This window comes from Marmota marmota, unplaced genomic scaffold (assembly GCF_001458135.2).
Source record: "Marmota marmota marmota unplaced genomic scaffold, marMar, whole genome shotgun sequence".
NCBI classification, from domain to species: domain Eukaryota; kingdom Metazoa; phylum Chordata; class Mammalia; order Rodentia; family Sciuridae; genus Marmota; species Marmota marmota.
In genome coordinates, this window is record NW_025999977.1 from 39,688,982 (window position 1) to 39,703,767 (window position 14,786).

Below are 14,786 nucleotides of genomic sequence, written 5' to 3' on the forward strand. Positions count from 1 at the left end.
TACCAGTAAATGCCCCCCCAAAATAGGGCTAGAGATATGGCTTAGTGGTACAGCATTAAGAACCTTTAAGATTTATTCTTAGCAAATTTCAAGTATACAATACAATATTTTAGATGGGCATGGTGGTGCATGCCTATAATCCCAATAGCTTGGGAGGCTAAGGCAGCAGGATCATAAGTTCAAAGCCAGCCCCAGCAACTTAGTAAGGCCTAAGCAACTTAGTGAGACCCTATCTCAAAATAAAAAATAAAAAGGGCTGGGCTTGTGGCTCAGTGGTTAAGTGCCCCTGGATTCCATCCCCAGTACCAAAACTAAAACATCACCACCAACAAAAACTAATAAGTTACTGTATATAGTCACCATGCTCTGCATTAGATCTCCAAAACTTATTCAACTTATAATTGAGTGTTTGTACCCTTTAACCAACATCTTCCTGTTTCCTCACCCTCTCATTTTATTTGCTTTTTTTGGAGGCGGGTATTGAGGATTGAATTCAGGGGTGATTTACCATGGAGCCACATTCCCTGCCCTTCTTATTTTTTATTTTGAGACAGGATCTTGTTAAATTGGTTAGGGCCTTGCAAAACTGTGGAGGTTGACCTCAAATATGTGATCCTCCTGCCCCAGCCTCCTAAAACCCTGGGTTCACAATTTTCTTTTGATATTATGATTTTTTCTGCTTTTTGGTATATAAGCAAATATACGCATACATACAAATTAAACAGTAGAATATGATACATATTTTCTCCACCCTGCTGTTTTTCATCTTAATAACATGCTGGAAATCATTCTAAATAGCACATAGGGCTATCTCTTCTTTTTTCACAACTGTATACTACTCCATTGTGGATATATCTATCATGATTGATCTAACCAGCCCCCTGCTGATGAGCAAAATGAATAGAATTTAAGGTAAAAAGCATTTGGGACACTTCATGCTGATAAAAGCAGTAATTCACCAAGAAGGTACAATTGGGATTTTTAAAAAATATCTTTGTTTTATTTATTTATTTTATGTGGTACTGAGGATCAAACCCAGTAGTGCCTAACGCATGCAAGGCAAGCACTCAACTACTAAGCTACAACCCCAGCCCCATAATTGGTAATTTCAATGTGCTTAACTAACTATACAGCCTTGAAATATATAAAGCAAAATCCAGTAGAATAACAGAGAGAAAGATTTGTAGATCTCAAGCCTTTTCTTTCTCTAGATTGAGTCACTGGACCAGGATTACATTTTTTTTTACCACTGTATCCCCAGTCCTTAGCATATGCCTGGCATATAGAGAGGCTTAATAGATGCTTATCAAATACATAAACAGGGAGCAGAAGTTGGAGGAAGGTAATATTTATGCTACTGGGAAAGAACAGAAGCCCCAAGATGATCAGGAAGCGAGTCAGTATGAGAGGAGGCAGACTCCCTGAACCTCTGCCCTCTTAGTCGAGCTCTGGCCAAAGTCTCCTGGACACATAATGTGTCTCCAAAAAAACAAACAAGAATTCACTTGTAAAAACACAGGTGATTCTTTGGGAGTTTTAGGAGTGAAGCAATGCAAACAGGGCGCTGCTAGAGTTCTTGTCTGGGGGTATCTTGTCTGGGTGGCCCGAGCACGAAGGATGGTGGGAGGTAAGTGTGCCACTGGCACCAGCCCTTCCCTCCTGGGGTTCCAGCCAACTGCTCCACACTGGGCTTGTGCTCAGGTGACCCTGGAAGGGCCCTCAGAGTCAAAGCCAGCTTTGTGGAACAGAAAGCTCCATCCTGGGGGGAGGGCAGGGAGAAAGGAAGGAGAGCTCTGGGGGGAGGGGACAGTGCAGAAGGGCAGGGGGATAACAGATGAGGCTAAATTAATTTTGGAAACCATTAAATCTTTGAAAAGAGAGCATGTTTTCAGCAGGGACAGTGAATCACTGTGATTTGCAGAAACAGGCACAAAGCAATTAGCCATCTGGATTCTGTGGCTTCCAGCTCCCCAGCGGAAACTTCAGGCAAGCGGAAGGCTGGTCATTACACAGCCCAGACCCAGCACTCCAGGCTCCACAGATAACTGTGCCTCCAGCCGGCTGGGAATCCAGAGACTTGGGACAAAGGGCAACTTGGCAAGAAACAGAAAAGTGGGCAGGAAAAGCAACAACAGCCGCAGGGAGCCAGTACTACTTCCTTCTTCCTGTGAGTGTCCCTCAGAATCCATCATGACTGAGTGAGTTCACTCACCTGATAAGCATTTGTTGATCACCTACTGTCTCCCATGCCTTGTTCTAATGCATAAATTATGGCATTTAATCCTCATGATATATATTAGAGGAGTTCCACCCATGGCACAATCCCAGGGAACCAATCACATGATATCTGATATGAACAGCACTCCCTGGAAATACAAAACACAGTGGACTTGCCTCAGGTAGATTGCTATGTTTTTTTTTTTTTTTTTAATCAATGAGGAAATAAAAGAAAAATGACTTGAATTTGCTCAAGGTAAGTAGCAGGACTGAGAGGAACTGAGAATTCTGTGCCCTAACTTATATGAACCATGCTTACAAATTACTCCTATCTGGCTCAGAAGGTTGTGAGAACTACATAATACTCATGGATGTGAAAGGGTCTTATAAACTGTAGAGTGCCGTAGATGGCTGAACTATTAGAAAGCAGTTCCACCGGCTCCCACCAACTTTCTGAGACCTAAGATACTGTTCCTTGATTCATTTCTAGAAACTGCTAGGGAGTATTGATAAACCCACACAGGAAATGAATTAGCAAGCCTTTCCAAGAAGAGAAAGTAAGAAAGAGTGACCAGCAGAGTTTGTTCAAGGAAGCCTGGCTGGACTGAACTGTGATTAGAAACTAAGGAGGTCCTGGCTCTGTTCTCCCTCGGTTTCCATGAGAAGAGGGAAGCCAGGAAGGGAGAACACCACTGAGGCTGACCAGAGCCCGGGTCTCCTTACAGAGGTGCCCAGCTCCTCTTGACTGCTTGAGTTTACTGTGGGTTCCTTGACTAAGCCTTCCTGCTTCATGCTTTGGGAAAGTGCCTCTCCAGAGTCTCAGTTAAGAGCTATTTGGCCTAGTTCAGGACTCTGCAATGGCCTAGAAGGCCCCACACTTTGACACTAAGGCGTTGTCATTTGCTGGTCACATCTGCAGTCCATCCAACTGCTGCTGGAAGGACCAGCTCTCAGAGAGAGAGAAAATGAAAAGCAAAAGCAGAGGGGAGTGCCAAGAGGAAGGACCAGGGAGGCGGATGATGAAGAGTCCAGCCCTGCTTCTTCCTGGCTGTGACTTGGGCAAAGTGGCTTACCTGTCCTTGCTTTCTTCCGGTATAACCTGGAGTTAATGTTTCTGTCGTCCCCCAGGGCGGTGGTGAGGACCCAGGGAGCTCACAGGCCCTGGACCAGAGAGTTTAAACAAACAGGAGGGTGGGAACTGCCAGGTGCCGGGAGGCTTCCTGGCTCAGCAATGGCTGCCGAGTGAAACACAAGCTGGATGTTACCAAATCTTTTTATTTGTCCAGAAAAATCAGAAATCTTGATTTGTATGTGAACTTTTCCAAACTTCAAAACCCTGTGAGGGCAGAAGAAAACCTGTCTGCAGGTCATCAGGTGGGGGTGTGCATGGCCACGGGTCCCACAGGTTTCGGAGCACACGCTCCTTTTGTTGTGGGGACAAACGAGGCAAGGCACCAAAGACAGCAGGAAACAGTTTTATTTGGCTGCAGCCAGGTTCAGAGGACACAGCTTTTGCTGTAATCAATCAATCCCCTGAACCCCGAGTTCAGGGAGTTTCAGAGTTTTATACCCAGCATGTAAGGGGAGGGGCTCAGAAGTTCAGTCTGCAGAAGTTCACATAAAAGCAGCTTTTTCTCTCACTGTTCTGGGCAAGTTAACCCTTCAAGGACAACACCTGAGTAAGGAGAGCTTCTTCTCTCCTTCTTTCCTCCCCCTCCAGCTGTTACCATGGAGCCCAGTTGTAACTTATCTTAAAAATGTAGACATCTCAGTGAAGCCCAGCTCAAGGCCAGAGGCCTTGTTTGCACATTTCTACAAAGTACTATACTGGATATGTTTGTGAAAGACTAGTAAGGGGGTGTCCAGCACCTGGAGCGCTGGTATCTTCCCGGCCAGTGGCCAAGTAAACAGGGCGACAGGAAAATAGGAAGTTTATCTACATTGAACTCTTTTGCAGAAACTCTTTGCTGATAGTCCTAAAATCAGCCATGGTGAAGAGGGCTTTTCTGTGGAGAAAGAGGTGCCACTTCACCTTTACTGCCTGTCGTGCCCATTTCACATCTGGAGGGCTGGACCATGGAGGTCCTGCCCTTCCCTGAAGGTGGCCGTTGTCACCCACACTGTAAACTGGGCAGGAGTGGGCTCAGGGCTGTCACCTGCAAGGGAGAGGAGCAAGGGCCAGGCCACAGAGGGACCAAGGAGCCTCCGGCCTCCCTCCGGCAGAGCTCAGGAGCTGGGGGGCAGCAGGAAGATTCTCGGGGCTCTTCTCCCCAACGACCAGCAACCCCCAAAGCCCCATTGGAAGGGACTCCCTCTAGCTGGGAGCCCGGGAGCCAGCAGCCTCCCCCCTCAGGCCTCTCCTCCGCCTCTCCGTGCGTCCTGCAGCAAGCGCAACCGCAGCGTTTGCACCAGCCCTTCCCAGCCAGGCTGCGCCTTCCGGGCTCCACCAGCCTTCGCCACCCTCCGACCCCCGACCCCCCACCCTTCGCTGCGGCTTTCCCAGGCCCGCTCGTCTGGAGAGGCCTGGAGTCTTCAGAGAAGGTTCGGGAAACGCTTGCGTCCGCGCCGGCTCATTCCCTCCTGCATGGCTGGCCCCGTAGTGTCCCTGGGAAAGGCCCCAGAAGTAGCCCACACAACCTCTTTCTTTGCTTTGGCACTTCCCAGTGAATCTTCCAGGTGAGGAATTTTCCACAGCCCGTGTCCCCTCCCTGCGTCCTGCCGTAGGATCCTGTGGCTGCAGAAGGTGGGCAGAGACCAGGGCTTGTCTCTCCCCTACCTGTGCAGCCAAGCGACTTGACCTCAGCACCCGCCAATGGACAAGGCTTGAAGTGTGCATGGATATTGTGTGACCCAGCATTTATATACCCAAGAGAAATGAAAAACATGTCCACACAGAAACTTGTACACAAATGTTCAGAGCAGCATTGTTTACAATAACCAAAATGTAGAAACAACGCAAATGTCCATCAACTGATAAATGTGATATATCCATATACGGGACTGTTTTTCAGCCATAAAAAAGGAATAAAGTACTGGTACATGCTACGTTATGGATGAATCTTGAAAACATTATGCTAAGTGAAAAAAAGTGAGTCATAAAAGATGACATATGGTTCCATTTATATGCAATTTACAGAATAGGCAAATCTATAAAGACAGAGTAGATTAGCAGTTGCTTAGGGCTCAGGTGGAGGGGTGTAGGAAAGTAATAGCTAAAAGGTACAGAGTTTCTTCTGGAGGTGATGAAAAGGTTCTAAATGGGACTGTGGTGATGGTCGCACATATTTGGGTGAGTATATTAAAAACCACTGGATTATATAATTTGGGTGAACTATATGGCATGTGACTTATACCTCAATCAAGCTGTTATAATAATATGTACACATGGAGAAACAGAGAAAGTAAGAGATAAAATGTGGCAAAAAATATTAACCACTGTTGAAATTGGGAGGATATTCAGAAATTCACTGTACTATTCTTGTATCTGAAATTATTTCAAAATTTAAAAGATGATATTTAAAAAGAGAGAAACTTAGTCATCTACCCATCTTCCACCAGAGGCTGGTCTATGGAGAGGTTGTGGTACATCTCTGTAGTCTGACAGACCAGGACTCAACTTCACTGTTTACTAATCCTATAACCTTGACCTCTCAGTTTCCTCATCTGTAAAATGGTAATAATACCAATAGTACATACCTAGGAGAACTTTTGTAAGGGTTAGAGACAGTATGCATTAAGCTCTTAATGTATTTTTTAATAGATTTTTTTTTAAAGAGAGAGAGAGAGAGAAATTTTTAAATATTTATTTTTCATTTTTTGGTGGACACAACATCTTTATTTTTATTTTATGTGGTGCTGAGGATCGAACTCAGCGCCCCACACATGCCAGGCAAGCTTGTTACTGCTTGAGCCACATCTCCTGAGTATTTTCCACATGTATTTTTTTTGTACCAGCCATTCCCAACTCTTTTTTTAGATTTTGTTTTGGGATAGGGTCTTGCTAAGTTGCTGAGGGCCTAGCTAAATTGCTGAGGCTGGCCTTAAACTTGCAATCCCCCTGCCTTAGCCTCCTGAGCTGCTGGGATTACAGATATGCACCACTGTGCCTGGCAAAGCTCTTAATTTTTATGTAGTATGTGCTCAATAAATCTTAGCTATTATTCATATACCAACAATTTTTAAATAATGCATTGTTTCTTATTACAAAAGTAGTTCATGTTCATGATGGAAAATATACTTATATAAGCAAAGAAGTAAAAATTAGTAACCCCTAAAATTCTGTGAAAAAAATCACTAATAAACTAATATTTTGGGTTATGTACAGTATACATAGTATATGTTACACAGTATTTAGCATATGAACACATTATTTTGTAACATATTTTGTTTACTGTACATAACAGGCATCTATTGAGTATTTTCCACATGTCAGACGCTAGACTTAAAGCTAAGAATTCTGACATGAGTAAGATAGACACCCAACCCTTGGAAGTAAGTGAAACCTAGAAATAAGAGACAATTTTATCAAATTATCCCCTCTAATTATTATTCACCAATAATTAGAGGGGACAATTTGATAAAAGCCACCTTGGGAAAGAAGAAAAGAAGGGTCTGCCCTGCTCAAACTAAACATGTTAGAAGCTCAGAGGCTAAAGAAAAGTTTCAAACAGAGAAATGAGAAAGTGCTGTTGGAGCAAATGAAACTTTGTGGGGACCAGCCCCGCATGTTCGTGTGCTGCTTCCACAAGTGGATCATGGAAGAAGATCATAAGGGACCTTAAATGTCACACCAACATTACAGTACGACACTGCCTTCACGGGTTAAAAGAGACTTAAAACCTTCGAAATATCTCTCTTATGACATAGTACTTAGAGTCCTAGATATTGGAGCCAGAAAGACTGAGTTTAAAGTCTATCAGTGCCTCTTACCAGCTGTGTGACTTTGGGCAAATTACTTACCCTTTCTAAAACTCAGTTTCTCATGTGGACTATGGAAAAATAAGAGTCAATTTCTATAGATTGCTGTGAGGATTAAGTGAATTTTCAGCACATGTAGCATACTTAAATCAATGTCTGAAGCATAGCACAAGCACTTCCTACTATTTTTCCACCTAGTACTAGGGATTGAACCCAGCCCCTTTTCCTTCCTTCCTTCCTTCCTTCTTTCTTTCTTTTTTCCCCCTGAGACAGGGTCTAAGTTGTCCAGGTTGGCCCTGAACTTGGGATCCTCAACCTCCCAAGTAGCTGGAATTACAGGTGTATGCCACCATGCACAGCCTCAATCCTCCTTGGTAGCAACTGAATATTCAATAACTAAGCCCCAAGAAAGTGCAATAAAGAACAACGTGGGATACCCAGGGTCCTGGGGTAACAGGAGCAGGTCATTTGCCAGAGCTAAAGCTGGGACTCTCCTAGGAGCCAAGCCCTGAGAAAAGAGAGGTCGAGAAAGGAGCCTTATTACAGATCACTTCTGGGTGCCTTGACTAACCTCTGGCCCCACCTCTGCACTCATCCCCCAGTCCCCACCCCCATCAGGAAGGCATCATCTTCCAGAGCTGGAGCTGGGCCTGCGTGGTGGCCTCCTCTCTTAGAAGAAAGCTGTGATGGGAACCCTTTTCTTTAGGGAGGAAATGGGCAAGGAATGACATTTATGTCCCCACATGTATGCAAATTATCTGATGAGATAAATGATTTTGTAGGAAAACATATCCTGTTCACTCTAGAGCATTTCCCTGACGTCTGTAACAAGTTGGGGTGGTCAGGGTCAAAGCCACTATTGAGGGAGTTCCTGGCCACTGGCCCCTCCCAGAGGTGTCAGAGAGGTGCTGGAAAAGGGAGGCTATAGGTTTGGCAATCCCAGGCATGGCAGCTGGAAAGGGGACTGGCACAGGGCACTCGCACTCCCTCCATCCAGTTTCTCCTAACCAACAAGGGATGGGAAAAGCCTGGTAGAGCAGCATCTGGGGAGCCAGGAGGCCTGGCTTCTGGGACTCACTCAGCACCTTACCCACAGTGTGACCTTGGACATTTTCCTCTCTAGGTCTAAGTTTTTTTTCTGTCAGATAATTAAGTCCATTTTGATTATGTCAAATGAGAGGGTTGAATTATATCAAGTGTTTTCAATGTGGAGTACACAGACCCTCCAATCATAAATGGGCTCCAGGGCATTGGTGCCACCCTTAAGTGTAGGCAATATTCTGTGCATGTGTGTTTTTTTCTGGAAAGGAGTGCAACGCTACCTTTAGGTCACCCAGATGAGTTTAGGTGACCTCTGTGGTCCCTTGAGTTGGGTGTTGGGTAGATGGAAGCTTCTTGAGGGTGATGGTGTGTCTTATAACATCAGTACAGCATAGTATGTGGCACATAGTCGGTATTTGATATTAAATGAATGAAGACACTCATAAATGCTGGAATATGACTACAGCGAGGGATGGAGATGGATGTTGGTGCAGGGTCTCAGTGGTAGGAGTGAAATCGCTCAGTGACAGGGCTGGTAAGGGGTTAGGTGATGGGGAATAAAGAGAAGGTATAATCTAAAAATGCAGACTGAAATCTGCTGTGCTTGGAGACTGCAGTTTAAGGTCATACACCTCTCACCTTCCCCTTGGTTCCCTGTGGGAAATTCAACTGAGTCAAACCCAGCCCAAGGTTCAGCACCTAAATGGGTTTGGTTGTTGCATTTAATATTCCAAAGTTTGTTTCTTTCTTTTCAATGCTGGGGATTGAACTCAGGGACTCACATATGCTAGGCAACAGCTGTACCACTGAGCTACATCCCCAGCCCTAAAATTCCCCAGTTTCTCTGACTAGAAAACCCATCGAACTTGAAAAATGCAGCCTGGTTTCTGGTGATCACTGGGGCTGGTGCAAGAGCGAGAATGAAAGCACAGAGTTAAGAACTGGAGATGTCACTCAGTGGTAGAGCTTTTGCCTAGCATGTGGGAGACCCTGGGTTCAACCTCTCTTCTTCCCTCAGACCACCCTTCTTCCTTTCTTGGACTCTTTACAAACCTGCCCCGCTTTCTGTGGGGCTCCCAATGCTTGGTCCCTGGGACTCTGCTCTTCTTCATGGTGAGCCTCCTCAGAAAAGTTTTGACTGATACTTCTACAACTACAAGGTGATAGATAGTAGAGGACGTGCTCACCCCCAGATAAGGGACAGACTTTGCGGATGAGAGAAGACTCTGATGAACCAGCCCTGGGTGAACTGCCCTTCTCACCAACTTCTCTTGCATAGTGGCTGGTCTCCCACTGCTGCCCAGTGGCTCTGACATGGGCTAGGGGAGCATTTGCAAACTCCCTGTCACCTAGAAAGGAAGCACCATTGAGTCATAAGTCACTGGGCCACCAATGTGGACAATCTGTGATGTGTTTCAGAGTTTTAGAATATTTCAGATTTAAAAGTTTTTGGATTGGAGATGCTCCACCTGTATTGTAATAGAAATATATTGAACAAAATACTTTGGATTTGGATGACGCACAAACTTATGAAAACAATGATGTCCAAAAGCTTTCCCTATTGATATTTATTCCCTTTCTTGGGGAACTGCTCTCATATCACTCACTCAAGCATGTCACTGGGAGCTGCCAATCTGTGTATTGCACCAGAGTTCACAGCTTATAAAACAGCTTGGGCAATCACAAACTCTAGTGGCCCTTTGGTTGTAGTTGATTGGTCTAGGAAAAGTCAGATGACCCAAGCTGATCCAGTCAGAAAGTTTCCACATCTTTTTCCTTTAAATTTTTAAAAATTAATTAATTAAAAATTAATTATGTATATAAATTATAAATGGATATGTTATCATTGAAAAAAGTCAAAGAGATGGGGATGTAACTCAGTGGTAGAGCACTTGTCTAACATGTACAAGGCCCCAGGTTCTATTCCAAGCACCAAAAAAAAAAAAATTAAAAGAGGGCTGGGGTTGTGGCTCAGTGATAGAGCGCTTGCCTAACATATGTGGGGCCCTGGGTTTGATCCTCAGCACCACATAAAAATAAATAAAATAAAGGTATTGCGTCCAACTACAACTAAAACAAAATAAATATTTTAAAAAATTAAAAGAAAATAAAAATGAACCTGACAGTCTGCTTCAATCCCAACCCCTTAAATTTACCTGTTTGGAGGAAATGAAGATCTGTGAATTCAGACCTTTCTCTGTGCATTGCATTCATTTAGAAAGATATGTTTGCAAGCAGGAGGAGTGGCATAGGCCTATAATCCTGGCTATTCAGGAGACTGAGGCGGAGGATCTCAAGTGCAAGACCAGCCTATGCAACAAAATGAGACCCTGTCTCAAAATAAAATACAAGTCTAATTATATAGATTAGTGGTAGAGCACTGGCCTAACACACACAAAGCTTTGAGTTCAATCCCCAGCACTGTACAAAGAAAGAAAAGAAAAATATATGTTGCAAGCACACATATAGATATATCTAGTACTATTTCAAGGTTTTGTTTTTGTTTTTGCTGATGCTTGAGCAAGACCATATTGTATGTATCATTCTACAAATTACTTTTCTCATTTACCAAGATGTCTTAGGGGTTTAAGTTAGTACATAACTTCATTCTTTTGAACAATTTCCACATTTTCAGAGTACAAAATGTGCCATGGCTTAAACATGAACATTTAGATTATTCCTAATTTTTCCCTATAAATAATACTTCAAGTAACATCCTCCAGTATGTTTCCTTAGTCTGGATTTTGAGAAGTAGCATTAGTATCCACATTTCCACATTTAAAGTCAGATTAGATACTGCCACATCAGAGGACAGCTGGGTCCTGAACCTGGTCATTCCTTCCTTGCTGTGTCCATAGTGAGCTTATGTGAGCCAACACCTTCTCCTTTGGGGCTCAAGCTAATAAGAGTTGTGTTTCTGTTACTTTTAGCCAAAAGACTGAATTTCTGATTAAAATGTATAGATGAGGATTGTTTCCAGATTCACACAGATTGTCTAGTTTTCTTTCATCTCCTGTTCTCTAGTTTAGTCTCCTAATTTACATGTTCCTCCCCCAGGTGCTGTGTTCAGGGGGTTCTACTCACCCTGAGGTCCTTTTCTGGGAGAGAAGAGCAGAGCAAAAGAACAAAGCCACTGGGAACAACTGATGGAAAGAGCAGTGTGCTGACTCTGATGGAATCTTCCTACAGGGAACAGAGTTTCAGAACCTGGTTTCTCTGTCTAGGCCTTGTCAGAGATGGCCGCAAGCAGGTCAATGCCTGTTTTAAGGGGTGGCGGGGTGAGGAGTGGGGAGAGAAAGGGAAAGAAAAAGGAAGAGAGCAAGAATTAAAAGACATATTTTGAAAGAATCTGCCCTCCTTTTTTTGTTTTGTTTTGTTCTTAATTATCATACCCCCCAACACTGAGGGAAAACTCATTTTGTTGAAAATCTACATAGCAGTTGCAGCTTCTTAGAGACAGACGCAACATAAACACATAAACACAGGCTGTCAGTGTTCTTCTATTGCAGTGTGTGTTTATTGTTTTATTTTATTAACAAAAGAGTGAGAAGGAGGTGCTAAAGTATATCCAATCCAAAATAAAAGGGCAGCAGCTCAACACTCCCCCCGCCCCACCCGTCTAAAACATGGAGCCTGGTTTTCTGGTTGACCTAACACTGTGAGGTAGAAGCTGTGCTATCACTGATTGATGTAATCCATTGTTCTAGAATGTTATGGGTACAACCATTCTTAGGTGTGAACTCATTTCACCCCAGAAGCAGAAATGGGATATGATCAATGGCCTTATATCCGAAAGGAGGAGTGTGGGGGAAAGAAGCTGTGTCCTTCTGACTCCAACTGTGAGAGAGCAAAGAGAGGAATGTTTTCCCCTTTGAACACCACCAGACCTCTGTGAAGCAAACTGCTGGAGGGGGGCTAGAGCTGGAGGAGGGGAGGTGATTCCCCCCTGCCCTTGGCCAAGAGAGACTTGGGAGAAGGACCTCATAGCCAGGCTGTGAGAGGAGCAACTGCCTGTCATCATGACCCAGTAAATCTTCAGTAAAATTAACCCTCTGCTCCATGTTTGGTGACAAAATACTTTTTTTGGAAGATTGTCAAGGGTCTGGGTTTTACATTACATTGGCTGGAGTCAAAACAGTCAACTCTCAAGCAAGAGGACTGTCTGTGAGACATCAGTGCTCATTGCTAGATTCCATAGTATCTAGAATGGTGTCTGGCATGTAGCGGATGCTCAGGAAATATTTGTGGAATGAACACATACAACTCTTACCTCTGCAATATCTGCCGCGCACTCCTCTGTTTCCTCTTCAAAGTCTATTTAACATCCACAGACTCTGCTGTGGTTGACCTGCTCTTGCGCTTAGCACTGAAAGCCTGGGTTCCCCTTGGGGAGCAGGAGGAATGTGGGTTTGGTGCCCTCCTCTCAGTTACTCCAGGTTCCCTCCCCACTCACAGCTCTCATAGCACTCTGTCCTGCTGCCCCAGGCAGGTCCTCATCAAGATTCAGCTGTCCACTTCACCTGTGGGACAGGTAGAGATCAGATGTGCACACAGGAACTGCTGGCCTTCTGTCTTTTGCAGGTAGCCAGGGCAGGGCTTTTCAGCCTGATTCTTTGTTTTGCTTGTTGGGTACTGGAGATTGAATCCAGGGATGCTTAACCACTGAACCATACCCCAGATCTTTTTATTTTTTATTTTGAGACAGGGTCTCAGTAAGTTGCTGAGGCTGACTTCCAACTTGCAATCCTCCTGCCTCAGCCTCCAGAGTTGCTAGGATTACAGGTCTGCCACCCCATTTGGCAGGACTTCAGGGCTGTACCCTACCGTGGAAACCAAGAAACTCCACCCAGGGCATCAACTGGCTCCTTGGAGTTCCAGCATCCTTAATCACTTTCCTTTGAGTAGGGGTGAAGCCTCAGTGCTCACATGTGTTAGGATCTGTGACTACAGGGGAAGACTTAACTATTGTCAGTCTCAGATCATGCATCATGCAACTAGAATATCATCTTTGCTCATGGGACAATGAAATGGTGAGGATCCAATGTGGTCTGATCCAAATGAGGTTAGAACGCAAACTCCTTGAACTCTGCGGGGTCTAGCCAAGCTGTGGTGCTGCTATTTCCTGACAGCTAGCCTCTTAAATGAATTCCATGATCTGCACTGCATAGACTCAGGACAGAGCCCAGCTCCCTTTTCCTCCACAGCCCTCTGAACTGGACCTTGGTATAAGTTCTGACTGAATGATGGCTACAGGCTTCTGGGCCACCTACAGGGCCAGGATGTGACACGTTGGCAGATGCTGCTGGCTAGAGAAAGAGAACCTTGATCCCCTCTTTGTTAGGTCACATGATCATGATCAGAGGTGACAGCTATTCATCCATCTACTGTGGAAGGCCACAGTAGCATGGGTTAAATTGATATCGAAAGCTCAGTCTTTGTCCCTGATGCCAACCTAATAACAAGGACAAGGTTTTTGAGAAAAAGGAAAAAGTAGCTTTATTGCTTTGCTAGAAAAGTAGGCTTCTAGATGGGCCCAGTGGCGCACACCTGTAATCACAATGGCTCTGGAGGCTGAGGTATGAGGATTGAAAGTTCAAAACCAGCTTCAACAATTTAGCGAGGTCCAAAGCAACTTAGCAAGACCCTGTCTCAAAATAAAAAAATAAAAAGGGCTGGGGATGTGGCTAAGTGGCTAAGCATCCCTGGACTCAATCCCTGGTACAAAAGAAGAAAAAAAAAATGGGCTTCTCTCCCAGAGGCTATGATTCTAAGTATTGGGGGGAACAGTGGGCTTTTAAAGAGGGGATACAAAGGCTACACTCCAGCTGTACCCTGTCAGGAGTTATAATTCATTTGTAGACTTGAGAGATAGCTGTTTCTTAGATCTGTAGGTGCCAGCCCCAAAGTCTGGATTTCTTCATTCCTGTGGTTTGTGAGCTGCAGGACAGATAACTCAGCCTAGTACAGGAAGGTTAATCTTGCTTCCCCTGTGGGTAGGGAGGGGGAGAGGGAAAAGGATGGGGGGAATGTTAATTTAAAAATAAGCCACAGTATCAGAGCAGCAAGGGTTATAGTCAAAGCGTGAAGTGGACTGCTGTTTACAAGATGACTGCTAGGCTGAGCCAGAAACTGAAAGGCCATCAGAGACAGGCTTGTCTCCTAATGTGACCTTGAAGCCCACATAAGTTCCAGGACATGCATAAGCTAGTTATTTCCATGGTCTAGACAGAGAAAAATTCCCAAGGCCCTGGGATGCAGAAGTAGTAAGGCATCCCTTATGGGTTGCCAAATTTAGTAAATACAAATAAAGGACACATACCTAATTAGATAGATAAGCATCAGATATTTTTGATATAAGTATATCCCATGGAATATTTAGGATATACTTATAAAAATTATTTGTTGTTTATCTGAAATTCAAATTTAACTAGGTGTCTGTTCTATATTTCTTTTTAGCTGCAGATGGACACAGTATTTTTATTTATTTATTTTTATGTGGTGCTGAGAATCCAACTCAGTGCCTCATGCTTGTGAGGCAAGTGTCCTACCACTAAGCTACAACTCCAGCCCTGTTCTTTATTTTTATTGGCCTTATTTATTTTTATTGGTCT

The 14,786-nt window shown here is 44.2% G+C and overlaps 2 protein-coding genes across 5 annotated transcripts in view; one reads left to right on the forward strand and one right to left on the reverse strand.

The window, feature by feature from the left end:
• Window positions 1–1,432: 1,432 nt before the first annotated feature.
• On the forward strand, window positions 1,433–11,523 carry LOC125617220. 3 transcript variants are annotated; one of them, XM_048804631.1, is made up of 3 exons: window positions 1,433–1,627; window positions 1,922–2,198; window positions 11,233–11,523. In XM_048804631.1, the coding sequence occupies exons 1-3, from the start codon at window positions 1,474–1,476 to the stop codon at window positions 11,516–11,518; spliced, it is 717 nt and encodes a 238-aa protein (XP_048660588.1). In that variant the 5' UTR covers window positions 1,433–1,473; the 3' UTR covers window positions 11,519–11,523. The 3 variants fall into 3 exon arrangements, with proteins under 3 accessions (XP_048660588.1, XP_048660589.1, XP_048660591.1); XM_048804632.1 differs by having other exon boundaries at window positions 1,967–2,198; XM_048804634.1 differs by having other exon boundaries at window positions 1,453–1,627; window positions 1,922–2,167.
• The window catches only part of LOC107137033 (solute carrier family 4 member 1 adaptor protein), a 57,123-nt gene continuing 49,221 nt past the window's right edge, over window positions 6,885–14,786 (reverse strand). Inside the window, exon 14 of one of the 2 annotated variants that reach the window (XM_048804622.1) lies at window positions 6,885–9,524. In XM_048804622.1, coding sequence (XP_048660579.1) covers window positions 9,190–9,524 — 335 coding nt within the window. In that variant the 3' untranslated portion in view covers window positions 6,885–9,189. Of the gene's footprint in view, window positions 9,525–13,877; window positions 14,163–14,786 lie in introns of those variants that run through there. The other variant, XM_048804623.1, reaches the window with a different exon arrangement.

Coding starts and splice junctions, on each gene's coding strand:
- LOC125617220 (XM_048804631.1), top strand. CDS start 1,474: ATGTGTCTCCAAAAAAACAAACAAGAATTCACTTGTAAAAACACAGGT. Junction 1,628..1,921: donor AGCACGAAGGATGGTGGGAG/GTAAGTGTGCCA, acceptor TGTGATTTGCAG/AAACAGGCACAAAGCAATTA. Junction 2,199..11,232: donor TCAGAATCCATCATGACTGA/GTGAGTTCACTC, acceptor TTCCTCCCCCAG/GTGCTGTGTTCAGGGGGTTC.